This window comes from Zea mays, chromosome 6 (genome assembly GCF_902167145.1).
Source record: "Zea mays cultivar B73 chromosome 6, Zm-B73-REFERENCE-NAM-5.0, whole genome shotgun sequence".
NCBI classification, from domain to species: domain Eukaryota; kingdom Viridiplantae; phylum Streptophyta; class Magnoliopsida; order Poales; family Poaceae; genus Zea; species Zea mays.
Window position 1 is genome coordinate 155,093,868 of NC_050101.1, and position 20,295 is coordinate 155,114,162.

The following is a 20,295-nucleotide window of genomic DNA, read 5'->3' on the forward strand; positions in this document are numbered from 1 at the left end:
CGGAGCGCCGGACCGTCCGATGTGCTAGCTAGCCAATGGCTATTGGCCACGTCAGCTAGAGGACAACGGTCACATGGAGCACCGGACAGTCCGGTGCCCCCTGAACAGGAAACCAGTCAATCAGATGATTTGTAGCCATTGCACTGTGTAGTGTCTGGTGTGCACCGGACATTCCGGTGCACCCCACGGATAGAAGGCAATCATGGCCTTCCAAATGGAGCTCCAACAGCTCCTAGGTCCCTTGGGGATATAAAAGGGACCCCTAGGTGCATGAAGCACTACACCAAGCATCATTTGAACATCATACGACACCGAGACACTGCGACCACGCTAGAGCTTTGATAGTTTGAGATTCGAGCAAGTATTTGAGATGTAATTCCGCTGTGTTGTCTCTTGTTCTCCTCTTTCAACTTGTGTGCGTGTGTTGCTTTGATTTTGTCTCTTGTGTGTGTCTCAACTTCCCCCCTTACTCTTGTGTTTATTAGAGATCAATTGTGTAAAGCGTGAGAGACACCAAATTATGGAGATTCCTCACAATGGGAAATGCTTGTCACAAGAAAGAGAACCGTGGTACTCAAGTTGATCATTGGATCACTTGAGAGGGGTTGAGTGCAACCCTCGTCCATTGGGACGTCACAACGTGGAGTAGGCGAGCATTTTACGCTTGACCGAACCACGAGCTAAAATTGTTGTGTCACTTGTCTAAGTTGCTTTACGTTAGTGCGATTCTACTCTTTCTAGCACTTCACTTCACTTACAATATTGCTCTAAGTTTAATACTCACCTTGTGAGAGCAATTAAGTGAAAAGTTCTCTCCTCTCATCCTCTTCATTTGGACTTGATTTTTGATCTTACTAATTCAATATTAGACCAAGTTTGTTTTGTTGAGCTATTTTTAAAGGAACAACTATTCACTCGTCTCTATGTGCTCTCACTTAGAATAAAGGGAGGAAGAACAAATCGTGAACAAGGTAAAGCACACAAGACATGACAATTTTTACTATGGTTTGGCTAAGCTCTAGATGCTTGCCTACATTCACGTTGTGGTGTCCCTGGTAAATCCCCTCCAATCCCCCGTGATCCATGGTCATCAAATTAGTCCTAAGTTTTATGAATAAAATGCTATCCATTACTCTCAAAACAAAACTGAAACTAGATTTATTGGCAACGAAGATAAACAGGGTAAAGGACACTGTCCACAGTAAGTTTTATCCCATATACTTCCTTCTCTTGCTTCTTTGCTTGATGTCACCTTGCTCGTGGTTTGATCCGTAACAGTTTTATATATTCTACTACATTAACAAAAACTGGAACGGCTGAATTAGCAGGTCGTCTTTGTTTGTTGGCGTCCGGATTGCTTGCAATCACACTCTTGGAGTGACGTGGCAGGCACACAGCGACATCCGTTATCCTTTCCCTTTCGAACCATCCAATTCCATTCCTTCCGGCAGGGGAAACACGAACACGGTCACGCACTCCGCCGATCCCGCCACCGCGGCGCGGGGACGCGCACATGCTGCCACGAATACTCCTCCAGTCCTCCCCCGTGGTGCCGGCCCCCACCTGACCCCCGATCCCCGCAACCTTCTATCCAGAGGGGAAAAAAAGAAGACAAAAACCGCCGGCGAGCATGGGCACGCAACCCGGCTCGGCGGTTCGTGTCGCTGCGGATGAGAGCTCGCTCCCTGGACTTTACTTAACTCTACTCTGAGTCTCGGATGCTCCAGAGTCCAGACTTCCGGGATTAGAAATCCACGCACATCGCCGTGCACGCACGCGACGGCGGAGATGTCCGTGGCCGTGGGGAAGCGGGTGCTCGATACGGGCTGGCTCGCCGCGCGCTCCACCGAGGTCGCGCTCACCGGCGTCCAGCTCACCACCACGCACCCGCCGGCAGCTGACCCCGCCCCAGCCGCGCCCTGGATGAGCGCCGCCGTCCCCGGCACGTACGTGCTTCCCCTCCCGACCCCTGTGGAAACTCTCGCGCTTTGGGGATCTGTGAGTAAATTGCTGCGAGCTTCGTCATCGTCGCTCGGCTGACATACTGTTGCGTGCTCCGGGATAATGGTGCAGCGTGCTGGGGACGCTGCTCAAGAACAAGCTGATCCCCGACCCCTTCTACGGGCTGAACAACCAGGCCATCATCGACATCGCCGACGCCGGGAGGGAGTACTACACCTTTTGGTTCTTCACCACGTTCCAGTGTGCCCTGGTACGCAGAACTGCACCAGTTCTCCGGATATTTGTTAGTCATGTTTTCCTGTAACGAAGAATGCATTATCAATCCTTACTGTCTCCTCCGGTTAAAAAGGGATTGCCTAACCTTTTTGCTGTAGGCAGTTTTTGATTCAGCATAGTTGTACTGCATTGTTACTGCGCCAATGAATGTGGCTGCTCCCTCAGGCCTCAGCAGGCAGCAAGCACTTTAAGCTGTCTTCTGCTGAACTGAACTGTACAAACTGATACACTTCTCTTGTTGTGTTTCCCATAGTTTATTTTCCCTTTTGGCAGAATAATATGTTTATAGCAAGTATAATTTGGGACTAAAGGTGAACTTTATGCTGGGGTGGAGAGAGAAGGGAAGTGGGCTGTTGAAGCACATTAATCAAGAAATCTTGTGAGAGAAGAAAGTGGGCCATGTATTAATGATGAAGTATATTCTTACTGATCTACTATATGGATGGGCTGATAGATGGGCTATATATTTACATAAAGCCAGCAGTGGACTGTATTATTAACTTTTTTAAGAGTAGAGACGACTATCACATTATGTGTGTAGGTAGGGTAGAGTACTCTAGTGACCTAGCAGTACAATATAAAATATGTCTTTAGCTTACTTCAACTCAAATCAAATCCGTGCAACCTAAGGACACATGTTCAGTTGACAAACTTTTCATTCACTTCTGCTTGGACGGAAGCCTTTTGGAAGTGACGTTGCAGTTGCAGCCATGGTAGCATAGCTGTTTACTTTTTTCCTTGATCTCTTCAGTTAATGCTAAATAATGAGACTGCTCTTAATTGTTGTAAAACATGATTTCTTGACTTTAAGGACTGACATTTTGTACATTTCCGCACATGTACTTGTTATGGTGCTAAACGACTTAACATATCAATATCTTCTTGGTACGTCCATCTTTAGTCAGGAAATCAGCATGCGACTTTAAACTTCCGGGGAATAAACTACTCAGCTGAAATGTATTTAAATGGGCACAAGGAGGTACTACCAAAAGGAATGTTCCGAAGGCACAACATTGATATTACTGATATCCTCCATCCTGATGGTAACAATCTGCTTGCTGTCCTTGTTCATCCTCCTGATCACCCTGGCAAAATTCCTCCTCAGGGGGGCCAGGGTGGTGATCATGAGGTTAGTCTCATATCCTTCAGGTTGGTTTTATGTAGATTTATCCTTTCGCATATGATTTGCAATCGTGGATAATGGAGTGTCCCATCCTATTGTATTGTGCAGATTTGGATTGTCTTTTGCTTCTTTTTTTAGCAAAGCTCAAACAAGACTTGTGTTGCTTAGTTGCCAATGTGTTTTCCCTCGGATGGTACTACACTTCAGGAGATACATAGTATCACCTTACTTGAATTGTAATATATACTTTTATCTGAGATGCTACCTGCATCAAATGTGCTGAAAGCATAGGTAAAACACACAATGGCTTGCACATACTCTGTTTTGGAGGCCACATTCCGTTGTTTGTATTCTGATGAGCAGTAGCAGATCCACAGGAAATTAATACATATTTAGCCAATAAAATAAGAAGTTGGTCCTATTAGAAGAGGCCCAGCTGCTATGTCAATTTTGGATCTGCCCTTGCTGGGCAGTTTGGGACATGCTTTACTATTTGAAGTACATTTTGGGAAGTATATATTGCAGTTTAAAGTGCAACTGCTAATTGCAATATTTATTTGGTCTCGTAACTACTATTTAAAAAGGAATATTGTTAGTTAAAGGGACTACTGATGCACAACTACAAATGTCAATGTGGTCATTTCAGATTGGAAAAGATGTTGCTACACAATATGTTGAAGGATGGGATTGGATGTGCCCAATAAGGTAGTTGATGATTTCTGTGTGATAAAGCTACATTCTTCATTAGTTGATCTTTGGCCTCCTAAGATGTATCACATGTTTTGAGTTCCCAAACTATTCAGTAACTAAGTTCAGAAACCCTATACTGAAGACTGCTGCAATATCTGAATCTTTTCTAACCTTTCAAGTAATCTTTGACAAATAATTAGAACTAATTACCAACTTTTGTTTCTCTTGCACTTATGGTAACCAGTCAAAGTAGTGTATTTGTTTTTACTTATTTTGCAACAGCAAGGTTTTTTCTTTATTTCCTGTTTTCATTCTGTTCTACTATTTGCAACATCAACGCCTTTCTGACATATCTATTTTTCTGGCATCTTAGGGATCGAAATACTGGTATCTGGGATGAGGTATCAATTTCCATATCTGGGGTGAGTCCATGAATCCTTGTTCCCTTCTAATACTACTTTATCCATCTTTTGTCATTGTGGCATCACCATTGATACACGAAGAGGAGGTGCACAGAGAAGAAATAACTCATTGACTTTAATCTTTTTAGACCAAGGACCAAACAGTCCAGCTTATATTGAAAGCTTAACATGAGTATTTCTGGGGTTACCAGCTTACAAGCATTCACATAACATCCATAGAAAAGAAACAACCAAGCACCTCAAACAAAAATCCCTGAACATGAAGATAACCTATAGACCGTGCCTGGAGGTAATCGAACGTCTAAACTGACCACTACAGACCACCCTGCCTAGGCGCATTTCACCAACTTGAAAGTCCGTCCTTCATCTTCTACAGCATCTCCCCATCTTGAGCCTGTCATCCTTCGCCAACTTCTGCCATCGATTCAGGAGACCAAACATTTTGTGAGCTACTCGGTAGGAGTTATTTAAATTATATCAGAGAACACTGGTTGTTTCTTGTTTTCCATAGAGCCCAACCTGCTCCAGCTATAACCCACCACATGAACCTGTTTTTGTTCCCTCCCGATTTATCCAGGAAAACGTCTTGAAAATTGTTAATAGAACATGGGCTTCTAGACCAGCCCAGATTGTTTCTCACCCAACACCAAGTCACCACTGCTAGTCTGCTATGGGACATTGAAATAACAAATGATCCACTGTCTCATCTTTCCCACATAACTTGCAAACTTTGAAACTATAACAGTTTCTTCTTCTGAATTGTTTTGCTGTTTGAATTCTGTCATGCCATGCCATCCGCAAGAAAATCTGAACTTTAAGAGGTATTTTTGCCATCCAAATTTCCATCATCCTGATCAATGATCCCACCAAAAGTTATGTATCCGTACATGCTCTTTGTGGTGAACTTCCCTGAGTTTTCTAATTTCTAAACCACCTTCTCATCTTCTTCTGTTAATGTGATTCTTTAAAGCTTTTCCATCATATCCCTCCACTCTGTCATCTTCTTTTCACCAAAATTCCTTCTGAAGTCCAAAACTCAATCCCTTTTCCCAGCCTCCTCCACATATTTTAAACAGACTTGGGAAAGTAACCTTGAAAGAGCACTCCATCCGTACATACTTCCAAAATCTTGTTTGTCTACCCCCTTGCACTATATTGCCCTTGCCCATCATACCACTCTCTCACTGAATGTAGCCCCCTGCCAAAATTGTGATCCACTTCTACTAGTACTCTAGCAAAAACCTCTACCTAAGATATTTCCACCTCAACAAATTCATGTGTAAGCTATCATCTCTACTTTCCAGTCGGAAAATCTACTTGCATAACAAAGTCGTGTTCATTCCTCTTGTGCCAATGAACTCTAGGCCCCCAAACTGTTTGGGTTTGTATAGGGCCTCCCATTTAATCATGTGGTACTTCTTGTTTCCCACTTCTTCACAAAATACCTTACCTCTAGCTGAATCAAACCTCTGGCGAATTCCTTCATACAACCAGTAAAAACACATAGTGTACATAAGGATGCTGGTTTCACTTTGATCTTCAAAACAGTCCTTGTGTTTTACTTTTTTCTGTGAGGATTTTCTCAAGAACTTATATTGGGCTTGTTTCGCTGCAGCCTGTGAATATAACAGACCCCCATCTGGTTTCAACTTTTCATGATGATTTTAAGAGGTCATACCTACATTGTACACTTCAGTTGGAGAACAAAAGTTCTTGGATTGCAGATTGTACCTTGAAAATACAAGTTTCAACTGAACTTGAAGGGAACATTTGTTTGGTGGAACACCTTCAAAGTTATGCAATAACAGTTCCTCCTCAATCAGATATAGAGTACACCATTCCTTCTGTAAGTTAGTTTCTTATTTCTCAAGCTACTCGTGACTGACTACTGAGGCATTACCTATGCTAGTTTTCTTCCTTTCATGATAAATATCATGTACACAGTCAATTGATGTATTTATTGTTCTGGTTGCCCAAATGATTTAATTGCTGTGAGCTTGTTGCCACAGCTTACTTTATCCACAGTAAAAATGTCAGCAACTACATATGACAGCTATACAATCTATGCTTGTTGCCTGTCAACCATGCTCATTTACAGGACTATACTACCAGATTTTCTCATGTGTTAGCTAATGAAATCCCCTCGTCATGTCCTACCTCTTAAGCGTAAAATATCCCATGTTACTTAAATCATGGTTGCACAATTCTCATCTATATGAAGGCAAAATAACTAGGTATAAGCATAATTTATCTTCAAATGTTCTTCTGTGGTTGTACTTTCTATTAGGAGGCCCTTATAAATCCTCAAATATACAGGTTGATTGACTTTGCTATGTATGAAGCATAAACATTTTAGTTATCCAGCCTTTTTAGAAGGCTCAAATATTTGACGTTGTTATATATGAAATATGAACTTTGTAGTTATTCTTCTATAAGCCCAACTTGTGGTGGCCAAATGGCATGGGAAAGCAATCCTTATACAACATTGAGATTAGTGTGGATGTAAAAGGGTTTGGAGAATCTGATTCCTGGAGCCATTATTTTGGATTCCGCAAGATTGAGAGTACAATTGATGATTCTACGGGTGGGAGGTATTAATGAAATGCCCAAAATGTGTCTATTCGATATTTGATATCTTGAAAACATATTGATGCAAATGTAAATCATGTCCAGGATCTTCAAGGTAAATGGTGAACCTATTTTTATCCGAGGAGGGAACTGGATATTGTCAGATGGCCTTCTTAGATTAACAAAGAAGCGATATATGACCGACATCAAGTTCCATGCTGACATGAACTTCAATATGCTTAGATGTTGGGGTGGTGGGCTAGCAGAGAGGCCTGACTTTTATCATTTTTGCGATGTCTATGGTCTGATGGTAAGCTTGAATTTATCTCCATATCAATTGGTTGTCATGTTTTTTGTTAGAGGTATTGCCATAGAATTAGGTTATATTGTGTTGACCCCATGGGCAAATTATATACAGTGCATAGGACTAACACCCTACCTTAGTAGGCAATGCGGCCCTCCGAGAGCTTGCCCTCTCCGTGACCAAGAAGAGGAGACCATTCAACACCTTCTAGTTAGCCGTGTCTTCATTAGACAGTTTGGTCTCATATTTTTCAGGCTCTAAAGTTACCAGTTTTAGTGCCTATCATGACTGAATCTACGTTCCCTAAGTGGTGGAAAAAGTCAAAAAAGGTGACCAGACTTGTTCCAAGAGAAAGACGGAAGGGGCTGAATTTTCTAATTATCTTAACATCTTGGGAGATTTGGAAACATATAAATTCATGTATCTTTGAATATGCAAATCCTTGCATACCTGATCTCCTCAGACGACGGGTAGTGGAGGAATGCAGGTTGTGGTGGCGGGCTGGTGCGCTTTTAAACTCCATGAGTTTCTGGTCTGGTCGATGTCTAGGACTGATTAGTATTTGGTTGGTTGCTCCTTAGCTGAAAAAGCCTTCCTTGAGCAGTGTGTAAAATCTCTGTAGCAATCTGAGTGGGAGTCTTGTGTTTTTGGCTCGGCTGTAGTTGGACCCTAATTTTCTTCTTAGAGAAATGGCATGCAGATGTCCTCCGAGGCTCCGATGTTTGAGAAAAAAGTAGGCAATGCGTCACAATTCATATACATGTAGCGTTGGGTGAGCCCAACCCAACTATAGTTATAAGGCTCAAAATCTCAAATGCCCAATAGGGTTGTACGACTAATTCTTACAACCCACTATCTAAATGTCTGTAGCTATAAGAGATGTTGAGACTGGATCGGAACTTCAAAAACAGTGGAGGGGAGGCCATTCGTGAAAATATCAACGAACTGTAACGTCGTCCGACGTAGAGGACACAAACTTCCCCGATAGTGACCTTTTCACGGACGAAATGGAGGTCGATCTTCACATGCTTCGTGCGCTGATGATGACAGGGTTGGTGGAGAGGTAGAAACACTGATATTCTCATAGTAGACGAGGGTGCTCTAGAACTACGCATGATGGAGTTTCTAGAGAAGCTGACGCAACCAGGATGCTTCGGCAATACCATTAGCGATGGCGCGATACTCCACCTCAGCACTCGAGTGGGAGACGACGTTCTGACACTTGGAGGACCAGGTTACAAGGTTATCACCGAGAAACACAATATATCTTGAGGTGGACTGATGTGTATTGCCATAGAATTAGAATGTATTGCATTGAGCCCTATAGGCTGATTATATAGAATGCATAGGAATAACATCATATGTTTTTTTTTTGACCGGGAAGACTAACATCATATGTTAGTAGACAATATGGTATAATTCACATATCTACATATATATAGCGCAAGGTGAGCCCAACCCAACTAAAGTTATAAGGCCTAATAGGGTTGTACGGATAATTCTAACATTTTTTATCCAAAATATGAATATTAGGTAGTCATGGAAAAATCAAAACAAAGGAGAAAATTCCTTTGAAATAATGTCAAGCAATCGGTACTTAGGATTCTATATTCTGTAAAATGTTTTTTTCTGGAACGTGCAAGAGAACTACTGTAAAATGTGGGCGACTAGCTGGTTTCTGGGATTTTATTTTCCTGTAATTGTAAAGGGTTAGGTAAACCTGATGAGTTAGTGCTGGGTCCACATCCTCTCTAGTTGAATTCTTGATTCACCCTATGTTATACCAAATCTGCAAGATAGCTTACATGATGGAACCATTTTGAACAGGTATGGCAAGAATTTTGGATAACTGGAGATGTTGATGGCCGAGGAATTCCTGTATCTAACCCTAATGGCCCTTTGGATCATGATCTCTTTCTTTTGTGTGCTAGAGATACCGTGAAATTACTCAGGAATCATGCTAGTCTAGCTTTATGGGTTGGTGGTAATGAGCAAGTTCCACCGGTTGACATTAACAAAGCACTGAAGAATGATTTGAAGCTACATCCAATGTTTGTAAGTTACCAGACATCAAAAAGTGAAGTAATATATTTATCTGAAGAATCAACTGACCCTAGTAAATACCTTGATGGTACTCGGGTGTATGTGCAAGGATCAATGTGGGATGGTTTTGCGAATGGTAAAGGGGACTTCACTGATGGTCCATATGAGATTCAGTATCCAGAGAGTTTTTTCAAGGACAGCTTCTACAAATATGGGTTCAACCCTGAAGTTGGGTCTGTAGGGGTTCCAGTTGCCGCAACAATTAGGGCCACAATGCCTCCAGTAGGATGGAGCATTCCGATTTTAAAGAAAAGAATTGATGGGTACATCGAAGAAGTACCAAATCCAATATGGGACTACCACAAGTATATTCCATACTCAAAACCAGGGAAGGTCCATGATCAGATTGAACTATATGGAGCCCCAAAAGACCTGGATGATTTTTGTGAAAAGGTAATTTAGTACTATAAGATTTCATTTCTAGGGACTCTACGCATAAGCATCTGAACCATTTTAATTAATGTTGATAACTCCCAGGCACAGCTGGTGAACTATGTTCAGTACAGAGCACTTTTGGAAGGATGGACTTCCTTCATGTGGACAAAGTTTACAGGTGTCCTAATTTGGAAGACGCAGAATCCTTGGACTGGACTAAGGGGCCAATTCTATGATCACCTCCAAGACCAAACGGCTGGGTTTTATGGTTGCCGGTGTGCTGCTCAACCTATTCATGTCCAACTGAATTTGGTTACCTATTTTGTAGAGGTGTGTGCTGCGCCTTGAACATTTGGTCCATCTATTTGACTATATAGTAATTGATTGATCCGTGGAAATGATTTGTAGGTGGTAAACACTACAGCTGATGAACTCAAAGACATGGCTGTCGAGATTTCAGTGTGGGATCTAGATGGTGCATGCCCCTATTACAAAGTTACCGAGAAAATAGTTATACCGCCAAAGAAAGTGAAGCAAATTATCGAGATGAAATACCCAAAGATGAAAGATGCCAAGCCTGTGTATTTTCTGCTCCTCAAGCTCTTCAGGCTGTCAGACAATGGAACAATCTCCAGAAACTTCTACTGGTTACACCTTCCTGGGCAGGACTACAAATCGCTGGAGCAGTATCAGCAGAAAAAGATTCCATTAAAAATTGATTCTGATGTTTCAGTCTCAGGCACGAGGCACAAAGTAAGAATGACAGTAGAGAACATCTCAAAGAAGTCCGTAGTAGACAGCACACGTTCAGTATCAGCAATGGATCTAGGTGATGCAAGTGGTTCCCACAGCACTCGCAAAGAAACTACTCGGAAGGGAAACGGGAGCGACGGACTGTGGAGGAAAATACGCAGTGGCCTCGGGGTCGCAAGACCAAGCGACAACCGAAGAACACTGGAGGTCAGCGGGACCGATTCAGGGGTTGCCTTCTTCCTCCATTTCTCAGTGCACACCTCCGAATCATCCACGGACGGGGAGGAATACAATGACACAAGAATCCTCCCGGTCCACTACTCGGACAACTACTTTTCGCTGACGCCGGGGGAGAACATGGCCGTCGACATCTCGTTCGAGGCTCCCCAGGGATCCAGTCCCAGAGTTGTCCTCAGAGGCTGGAACCATCATCTGGACCACGCCGTGATGATCTGAGATCCGTGTAATAAAATAAGCACGTACCGAATAAAGTGCAGACATCAGATCGTGTTCGTGCCTGTTGTTGGATTATAATTAGGCTTGTCCTAATTTTATTTTATTTTATTAAATAAATCGTACGACCTAAATTGAATTCTAGGTTAAATGGCTTCAAGGTACTCTATATCCTTCGTAATTGTTTTAGATGTCAGTGTTATTTAAAGCTTATATATACATCCTTATAAAAGTATAATTATTGTATTTAGAGAAGAGAAAGTAAAAAAAGAAAATATAAAAAACAGATTGCCTCGTACGGTCGTACCTAAAGATATACTTGTTTTAAGATAACATTTTGAACTCTAAGTATACTAGTATTTATTAAAGATAGTAATTTCAACTCAAATTACACAGCACCCGGCACCAATATCTCAGCGTCAAAGCCACCAGCAGGCCCGCTGGCCCGTACGAGTGCAGCACCAGCACCGGCGTCCGGGCCCGGAAGTCTGGATGCCAACGGTCGTTTCTTTCACCCGCCGTCGTGACTGCCGAGGCACCGAGAAGCACGTGGCGCCAGCACCCGCCGACAGCATGGCTGCCGCGTGTGCGCTACGGCCTACGAGTGGCAGCTGCGCAGGGAGATAGATGCAATGACCAGTTGAGGTGGGGGGTCAGAGCCCTGGGCCCCTGACGCCACATGCTGCTACATAGCCTCGGTGTTTCACTAGGGTGAAAAACACAAACCGACAAAACATCTTCTCCATGTGGACCTCCCAACTTCCTCTTTTGCATCTATCTCATCAGAACTCCAAAAGGTCTCACAAGAACTGCATTGTAATTTCGTGCCGCCTCTTTTGGCTCGTGCCATGCTGGAAGAGGATCTGTAAAAGAGTCTGGATTTCTATTGATCTTTGTTACAGAATGTAGTTTCTTAGGGCATGTACAGTGGAGAGACACCAAAACGGTTCTCTAAGCACAGGAGACAACTAAGAGACTGTATTGTACAATGGAGTGTCTACAAACGTAGTCTATTAATAAATACAGAATTAAATGTATTTGTATAGCATCAGATCGATAGAACAGACAACAAATTCGTACAGTGGGAAGTGAGGCGTCTGTTGCTACTTGGTTTACGAGCCAGAGGCGTCTCTTCGCGGAGAGACGGCTCTAAGATTTTTTTGCAAATAACCCCCTTAAACACCTTAAGAGCCTCCACATTAAACACCACTGTACATGCCCTTATACATCATCTGGACACCCAAAGAATGAGAAAACCAAAAAAAAAAGAAAAAAAAGAAAGAAAGGGCAACGAAATAAAAAGAGCTGATACCCCTATGATCTACTGTGAACAAAGTGTTTCAGGAGAGCCGTCCCTGCCATAAATTATTATTCTTCACCTTCTGCTGCTCCCTCCAGCAACACCAAGAACCAAACGAATGCACCGCGAAAGGAGGCGATGGATAGATCCCCCACCAATCTCTCAGCCAACCGTACCCCCAATCATATTTACAGGACCTCGTCTCCTTTTTTATCCCCCGGCCAAAAAGAGGACGAAAGCACAAAGAAATCGGCAAGTGTGACTAAAGTAATTGACACCTAACCCAAGCCCAATCAGCAGCTAGCGTCTACCTGAGCGGCGCTGCGGGCTTGGCGGCGCACGCCGTGGTGTTCCTGAGGCGAGCACGCGCCGCCCTGAGCAGGTCGGCGAAGCGCTTGACGTTGACGGTGACGTTCTGGCGGTCCATGTAGACCTTCTTCATCTCCCACCAGCCGCGGCTGCTGATGACCCAGGGGGTCCGCACCACGGTGCTGTTGAGCCCGTACTCGGCGGCCAGCGAGCTCTCCTCGGGCGCCACCCTGTACTCGAGGTAGTCGAGGCCGAGCTGCTGCGCGGGCTTGCCGTAGAAGGCGTCGGCCGCCCAGTCGAGGCCCACGGGCACGATCTGCAGGAGCACGGAGCCCGGGCGCATGAAGAGGAAGTGGGTGACGGCCGCGCCGTGCACCGCCACCATGGCGTCCGCCGACGCCAGCGCCGCGTGGATCGCGGCCAGCGGGGTCTGCCGCCGCAGGTTCATCACGTGCGGCGCGAACCCCGCCCGCCGGCACGCCGTCACCACCTGCGGCAGGTTCAGCAGCACCCGGTTCTGCTTGCGGATGAAGATGAGCATCTTCGGCTTGTTGGCCGAGCGCGGGCACGGCCGGGTTGGCGGCGCAAGAGGGAGTAGTGGCGTGGGCGACGACGACGACGCCGACGCCGTCGTCGTCGTCCGGCTGTAGCCCTGGTGTAGCAGCGCCTGGAAGTCCTTGATGCTCTTGCCTGCGTGGCATCAGCATTTTTTTATATTCGCGCACATTCATTCAGCAAACAAATGCAAAATAATCGTTTTTTTTTGCAAAAGTTCACACTACTACTACTGCACAGGCAGATCAGCTAGCGAGCAACAGCCAGCAATCCGGCAGCGCGCGCGCGCGTTCTGTGATCCACTCCCGTGTCGTCCGTGCGAGCTCTGCCTTCCCCACATCTCTCCCACCGACCCGCTTCGTATTATTGATTGATTGACGTGGACATCGGACGAGCGGCTCGGGCACGAGTGAGCCAGCCACACGCGCGGCTGCCGGAACCGGTCGTGCCCACTGCCCCCACGGCCACGGGCCACGGAGAGGACCTGGGAGCCTGGCTGGATGCATCCGTATCCGTACGTCCAACAACTCCCCGCCGATCTTCCTCTACATGCATGCATGCACTGTTGCCGCCAACCAAGGAACCAGAGAATCAGTTTTGGACTAGGATCTGGTCGTGTGATTGGTTTGCTAGCAGAGTAGCAGTATTACATAAAAGGCCCACACGAAGGGCCCCCCGTCTAGCGCGATGATAAAAGGGCAGATCGCCTGAATTTAACTAGCTAACCGGTGTGTGTGTGTCTCTATGCTATGCATGTTTGTTGCGCTTCTCCAGAACCGTATCCAAAGTCTCCCAGAAAAAGCTTGGCCGCGCCGCGCCCAAGCTGACGCGCTCGATCGGGGGGTGGTGGTCAAAACTAAAGGCCTTGCCGCTCGACTGACAGTAATGTGGCACCAACCTGCTGCAAGCCAAAGTGCCCATCAACAGACAAATTTAAATCCGCTGGCAGGATTAGGACGCCAGCCTTAGCTACCCGGGGCAACGCTGAGTCCGTCCTTAGCATGTCGTAATCGAAGCATCCTCCCTTATCGTCACCTGATATGAGGACACAGGCACCCCAGCATCTCGACATATATATCTCCTTCCAACAGTCCCAGGACGGACGACAGAACTTGGGCTTACATGTCGCCGCCGTCCCCTGTAAATTCTTTGGATGCTCGAACTAGACCCCCCATCGGGATCCAGACACAGAACGCAAAGTTGGATCACGGCTTAGACATGTCGCGAGCGGCTACGATTCCCTTGGCCTTGCGCTTGCGCAACATGAGAGTATATGACACAGTGACTCCCTGCACGCCCGGTCGGTTTGGAAAAGAAAAAAAAAAGGAATTTTACGCACATGCCGCGTCTCGCTCCTCCTCCTCTACACTGCTGCTGCTGCTATTTATTATACTGTAACCGCGCGCAACCTGCAAATCCTGAAGGAGTAACGTGCGGGCCTGCAGGAGCATCATTCTCCGAGATCCGGCGCCGTAGCATACATACAACACTAGCAGCAGCGTCGGCGTGCGTCTCATCTTCTTTTTATTGTTTGTTTGTACGGCCCAGTACGTCGGGGGGGTTGTTAATGGCCACAGCCGATAGGACCGGACCGGTTCAGTGAGGGCTGGCTGGGCGCGAAGGAACTAGGACTACCCACCCCCGATAATGAGCCGATGGATCCGTTACTGATTCATCCCTGCGTCCGGCGGGGGTTTCGCCGAATTAGTGCGGGCGGTTTCAAAATAGATTATTATTATATCACATGGAGCGCACTAGAAGAAGCACCACCCAGTTGGTGCTGGTGGTGGCGGCCGTTTTCGGTTTTTTTTTTTTCTCCTTATCGGGAACTGTTAGTGAGTGGCCAATCCTCGCGCTCACGATCGGTCGCCGCAAGATCGATGCTTCGGCCTCACGTTGCTTCCTTTCCCCTCACCTCAGCCTCAGCCTCACGTTGCTTCCTTTTCCCTCTCGGGTCTCGGCGCTCCGTTTCCCTTTTCCTCATCCGCGACTGCAAAATGCTCTTCTTGCCTGGCCCCATGCCGTTTGGTTAAGAGTCACAGCTAGGACAGAGGCGCGGCCCAACCGGTGCCGTACGCGGCGCGGTCGTGTCGGCCGAAACAGCGATCTGCGCTGTTCGGCAAGGACAGAAGCGTCGGGGAGGCGTCAGCAGCAATCTACCGCCTTCCCTCTAACTACCAAATACCACACTAACGAACTACCAGCCCAGGAGGACTGCTCTAACCACCTCTCCTCCCCACTGCAGAACAAGGGTGGTGGACAGAGACAAACAATGATTAGGACTGGGGGCGCACGACGCCCTCGAGCTCTAGGGGCAAATGATTTCTCCTCCCCGCCCTGTGTGCTACTAGAGCCTTAAAAAAACCGGCACGGGCCTCGACGAGGCGCGCGGATTTTCATTTCACACGCCTTTCTGCCGTTCCCCTTCTTCTTCACCCGCAAGCCAAGCTAGCTAACAGGCGGATCCCGAATCAACGGAACTTAACTAACAGATCGTCATCCCACTCCAACGCGGGGGGAGTGCAAATGCCATCAGCGTCCGATACTCTGACGCGATGTGAAACGGCAAGACGGAGGGGGGGAGGGGATGGATGGATTCGCTAGTGGGAATTGGAGGGGCGGCGCGTACCGTCGGGCATGAGCTTGGGGTCCACGACGAGCTCGCCGTGGATGCGGAGGCCGACGACCATCTCGTCGAAGCAGTGGACGCGGCGGTCGTGCCGGAAGTCCACCACCCTGTAGTTGGTGAGCTGCTCCAGGACGGCGCCGTAGCGGCCCAGCCACCAGTAGTGGTACTCCAGCACCACGAACACCACCTCCCCCGCGAACCGCTGCGCCGTCACGAACAGCGGGACCAGCCCGTCGCTGAACTCGTGGTACACGTTGCCCGTGTACCCGCCCGTCGAGAACACCACCGCCGCCACGCCGCGCGGGTGCCGGACGTCGCACCGCCGCCCACCACCGCCGACGCCGACGCTCATGTTGCTGTGGGCGCCGCCGCCGCCGCCGCCGGGCGGCACGGGCACGATGGTCACCTCGTCGATGCTGCTCATGACGCTGCCCTCGAACTTGCGCGTGTACGGCCGCACCTTCTCCGGGGCGCTCCCGCGGGGCGCGTTGTACAGGAGCACCGACGTGGTGGACGGGTCCGTGCGCACGTCGCCACGGAGGTAGCACACGTCGCTGCGGTAGTGGCTCCGGTCGCAGCACAGCACGCCCTCCGCGTCCGCGGCCGCGCCGTGCCCCGCCTCACCTGCGCGCACGCGCAACGCGCCAGTTATTCCATTGGGTTCCGTCGGAGCAGAGGCGACCGACCATAGCTAGCTGATCGATCTCCAACTGTCCAGGCAAAGCAACTCACCGCTGATGAAGGCGGAGCAGGGGAGGGAGGCGACCGACCGCGTCTCCTCGCGGGCCTCCAGGCCGTTCTGGTTCGACGGCAGGTGGGTCTTGAGCGCCTCCAGGTCCTCCCGCCTTTCCACGCGCTCTGCAGGACGAGTCGCCATTTCAGCGCACGCCAACAAAGGGGCAACCGCAGGAGCGAGCAGTCCAACATCCCGTGACAGCGACCCAGCGAGCGAGAGCCAAGAAAAGGTATGGACTCCAGCGCCCGGCCTTACCTGAATCGGCGGTGGACACGACGAGGGAGGAGCTGGGGATGCGAAGCACGGTGACGACGCTGTACACGGTGAGCACCAGCAGGGGCACGAGGCGGCAGGCATACCGGCTCCTCCCGACGCCGCCCGCTCTCTTGTGCGGCGGCGGCGACGGCGGCGGGGACCTCCGGATCCACGACGAGCAGCAGGAGTGGGCGGAGGGCTTCTGATGATGCTGCGGCAGCTGCATCGTCCTCCGGCTCTCGTTCTCTCCGTTCCCTTCCTCCTCCTCTCTCTCTCTCTCACCGCCGCATGCTTCGCCGGCGCCGGCGCTCTCCTTGCTCTCCTTTTTTTTTTTTGCTGCCACGCCGCGCGCTGAGCTAAAACAGCTGGCCTCACACACCGGGGACCGAATTGGGCGCGGGGATATATGCAGCTGGCGGGAAGGATAGAATAGAATGGCGAGGAGGTGACGAAGTGGAGGCGAGAGATGATGCTAGCAGCTTCTCCCGATCATATTCATGGGGGCGGAGTTTGATGAGTGGGGACTGGGGAGGAGAAGAGGTGAGCGGTGGAAGGAATGAAGAAGAAGAAGAATACAGAACAGCGGGCCCACACGGAGGACAAGGAGAAACAGTGTGCTTTGGTGACGTTCATTATGATGTGCGCCCTCGGGTGCTAATTGGAGTTTCCCCCCACCAGTTCAGCTTCCTCCCCGCTGTCTGCAGCTATTCCGTGTAGTTTCATTCCAACCGGTTAAAAGTGAAAAACCACACGGTGTGAGTGTGAGAAATGGCTTCTCTAGATTCTAGGTTAATTCTCAGTTCTCACCACACCAAGCCCCCCGGGCCTGAAACAGCCTGGTCCAAAAGCACCAGGGCCAACCTAGGTCTAGTAATGCAGCCTGCACGTGCTAAAGGTACGGATGGAACCTAAAATTTGGTATCTCGTTATTGAAAAGACCGGTAAGTTTTTATTATTCAAAATAAATATGGAACTTGCTAAAATGCTTGAATTTTTAGTTTTTATTGAGGTGATGGCTATTACATGTACATTTTATGTTAAAATTATAGTGTTAGTTTGTTATAATTTTGATAGGTACAATCTCTAAACGGCAGTTGTTGCTGTTGCAGGCTGCGGCTCCCGCCCTCTCACAAAAATAACACTATTGCAGCAACTGCAATAATAATTTATCATAGCCGAACAGACGTATGTTTTTTGTTCCGGGCATAAAAACTCATTGCACAAAATTATAGATCTGATAAAATCTAACAATTTATGATTATTTCTATAATACAATTAGAACAAAAAATTTGATATGTTATGACATAAAAACAAATAACAAATTATACAGGTAACATGTTTGCTTATACTAATTGGTGGTACAAGAGTATTGGTCGAAATCATCTGAAGATTTAGACACATGAAATATAGTAGAGGTGAACAAACAATGACGATTCATTTCTAAGTACAAAAAACATGTTGACAACTTTCCATAACTATATCACATTTCAGTTTCCCATATATTCATTTTTGTTAAGGTATATTATGTTTTATAAACTATCTTATACAACACTCTTCTTCGGATAATATACCATTGTTACAGTTTTGGTGTATGATGTTTTATGTTACTGCATACTCTCGTGCCTCCAAATAAGTTGATTTCTAGAGTTGTTCTCAAAGTCATTTTTTGCAAGTTTGATTAACTTTATGGAACACATATGACACAAAAAAATATTATAAAAATGTTTTATAATGCAGCTAATGACACTGATTATAAGTACTAATATTATCTCCTATAAAGTTAATTAACATAAAAATTGAGCTACGACAACTTTAAGATTTTATTTATTCAGTACATACTTAGTATTTAATATGATAACTAGTTTGACCAGTTTTATGATATAAATAGTCCATTGCTTGAACATTTTTGCTAATTTACGGTTCACATTAGATAACTATATATTTATAGTTTTTAGGACATATGTATAAATAGTTAAGGTGTAATTTGCACAAATATTTTGAGATTAGATTTATTCGATAATCCCTACACATGCATATGTCTAACTATAGTTCTAATTTTTATTTTAATATAGGTACTAACTTTTTACTGCTTAAATTAACTTATATAATTTCTCAGCACGAAGTCACTGTAATATTTACGCGTTTTACGATGAACTAACCCAAATGGTCATAGAATTTTCCCCCTTCTATGATAAACATGTCATTTTTACAAAGGACCTGTTTGGATTTGCTCCTCTAAATTCAGTTACAAAAACTTTTGAGCATTTAAGCTCAATTCCAAAATCCAAAACTCTAGTTCGAGGTGAATAAAGTTTATAAGAACATTTGAACCATCTCTTTATGTAAACTTCTAAAATTTTGCTCCCTAAAAATAACTTTTAACCTTAGAAATAATTTACTAAGGAATATTTTGCTTTAGTATTCAATCTCGCATGATATATTTTTGGAATTTGACCAACTAAAAGCTACTTCTATATCAGCTAGTTCAATGTATGATCGGTCTCTAGCCTAATCGAGATATTTGCTGAGATCGACAGGTTTTCCACTTGTTTTACTCATTAACTAGCTTCCTTCTTAACTGTTGGTTAGGATCCATTAACTAGCTTAAGTTAGTTCATACACAAATTTCTATTGTTGAATTTTACTCATTGTAATTTTTTCTTCTAGATACAGCTATGTCTTTCATTATACTTAGTTGATTGCTCTGCATATACAGTTGCTTTGATGAGTAGAAGTGTTCTTACCTGATTGTATGGCACCAGCTTCCACATAGCCTTTGAGAAGAGAGAAGGTGTTTAATTTTGCTACTCCACTGTCCCTTTTATGTTGTTATTAGATTAGATGCATGCCTAGTTCCTTTGTCACTAATGATACTTATACTTTGCTTCGAATCAAAGTTGAAATCACATTATAATCGAACAGAATCTCGCAGCCACAAACATAAGCTATATACTAAGTTTTTAAAAGTACTAGCAATTTGATCTCTGTGCAAATATGAAAAATGGATTATGACTTATCCCAGTGCAGATGTGACTATGAATTTTGGCTGATCTCTGCCTTTTTGTTTTATACATGTTTTCCTTCTATCGTATGCCTATTGGTCCCTACTTCACCCATTCACCTATAGCCTAGAATGGATTTCTTCGGTGCTAATTAGAAATTGTAGGGCAACTCACTACTACTAATTTTCTAGTTGATCATAGTAGTTGAAACTAGACGGTGAGGTTCCCAATAGTTGGCTCAGTACATGAGAGATAATAATGTAATATTTTATATTATGACTTGAGATGAGATGAATACAATGAATTATTGAAGTTGCCTTGTATATTCTATCCATGACTATGTATATAATGATTGGACCTTTGATGCATGTGAAGTTGGTGCTATTGTGTATCAGATGAGTGAATACTTTGTGACGAGAAAAACCTTTGAAGCCCAAGGTGGAATTAGTAGTATTGTATTTTTTTTATTGCCATAAGTTA

General features: G+C 45.7%; 2 protein-coding genes across 6 annotated transcripts; one reads left to right on the forward strand and one right to left on the reverse strand.

Moving 5' to 3' along the window:
- The first annotated feature begins 1,312 nt into the window (after nucleotides 1-1,312).
- LOC103630319 (mannosylglycoprotein endo-beta-mannosidase) lies at nucleotides 1,313-11,198 on the forward strand. 5 transcript variants are annotated; one of them, XM_020539545.3, is made up of 13 exons: nucleotides 1,315-1,946; nucleotides 2,074-2,212; nucleotides 3,140-3,387; nucleotides 3,470-3,554; nucleotides 4,008-4,066; nucleotides 4,425-4,473; nucleotides 6,089-6,319; nucleotides 6,895-7,064; nucleotides 7,147-7,351; nucleotides 8,396-8,587; nucleotides 9,173-9,841; nucleotides 9,926-10,153; nucleotides 10,232-11,198. In XM_020539545.3, the coding sequence occupies exons 1-13, from the start codon at nucleotides 1,789-1,791 to the stop codon at nucleotides 11,030-11,032; spliced, it is 3,234 nt and encodes a 1,077-aa protein (XP_020395134.1). In that variant the 5' UTR covers nucleotides 1,315-1,788; the 3' UTR covers nucleotides 11,033-11,198. The 5 variants fall into 5 exon arrangements, with proteins under 5 accessions (XP_008649606.1, XP_020395134.1, XP_020395135.1 ...); XM_020539546.3 differs by lacking the exon at nucleotides 8,396-8,587; XM_008651383.3 differs by lacking the exon at nucleotides 3,470-3,554 and having other exon boundaries at nucleotides 3,140-3,367.
- Nucleotides 11,199-11,897: 699 nt separating this feature from the next.
- On the reverse strand, nucleotides 11,898-17,097 carry LOC100194196 (Glycosyltransferase family 61 protein). Its single transcript, NM_001323502.2, has 4 exons — nucleotides 16,814-17,097; nucleotides 16,555-16,680; nucleotides 15,823-16,446; nucleotides 11,898-13,328 (listed from the first exon to the last, which is right to left on the reverse strand). The coding sequence occupies exons 1-4, from the start codon at nucleotides 17,037-17,039 to the stop codon at nucleotides 12,637-12,639; spliced, it is 1,668 nt and encodes a 555-aa protein (NP_001310431.1). The 5' UTR covers nucleotides 17,040-17,097; the 3' UTR covers nucleotides 11,898-12,636.
- Nucleotides 17,098-20,295: the final 3,198 nt, after the last annotated feature.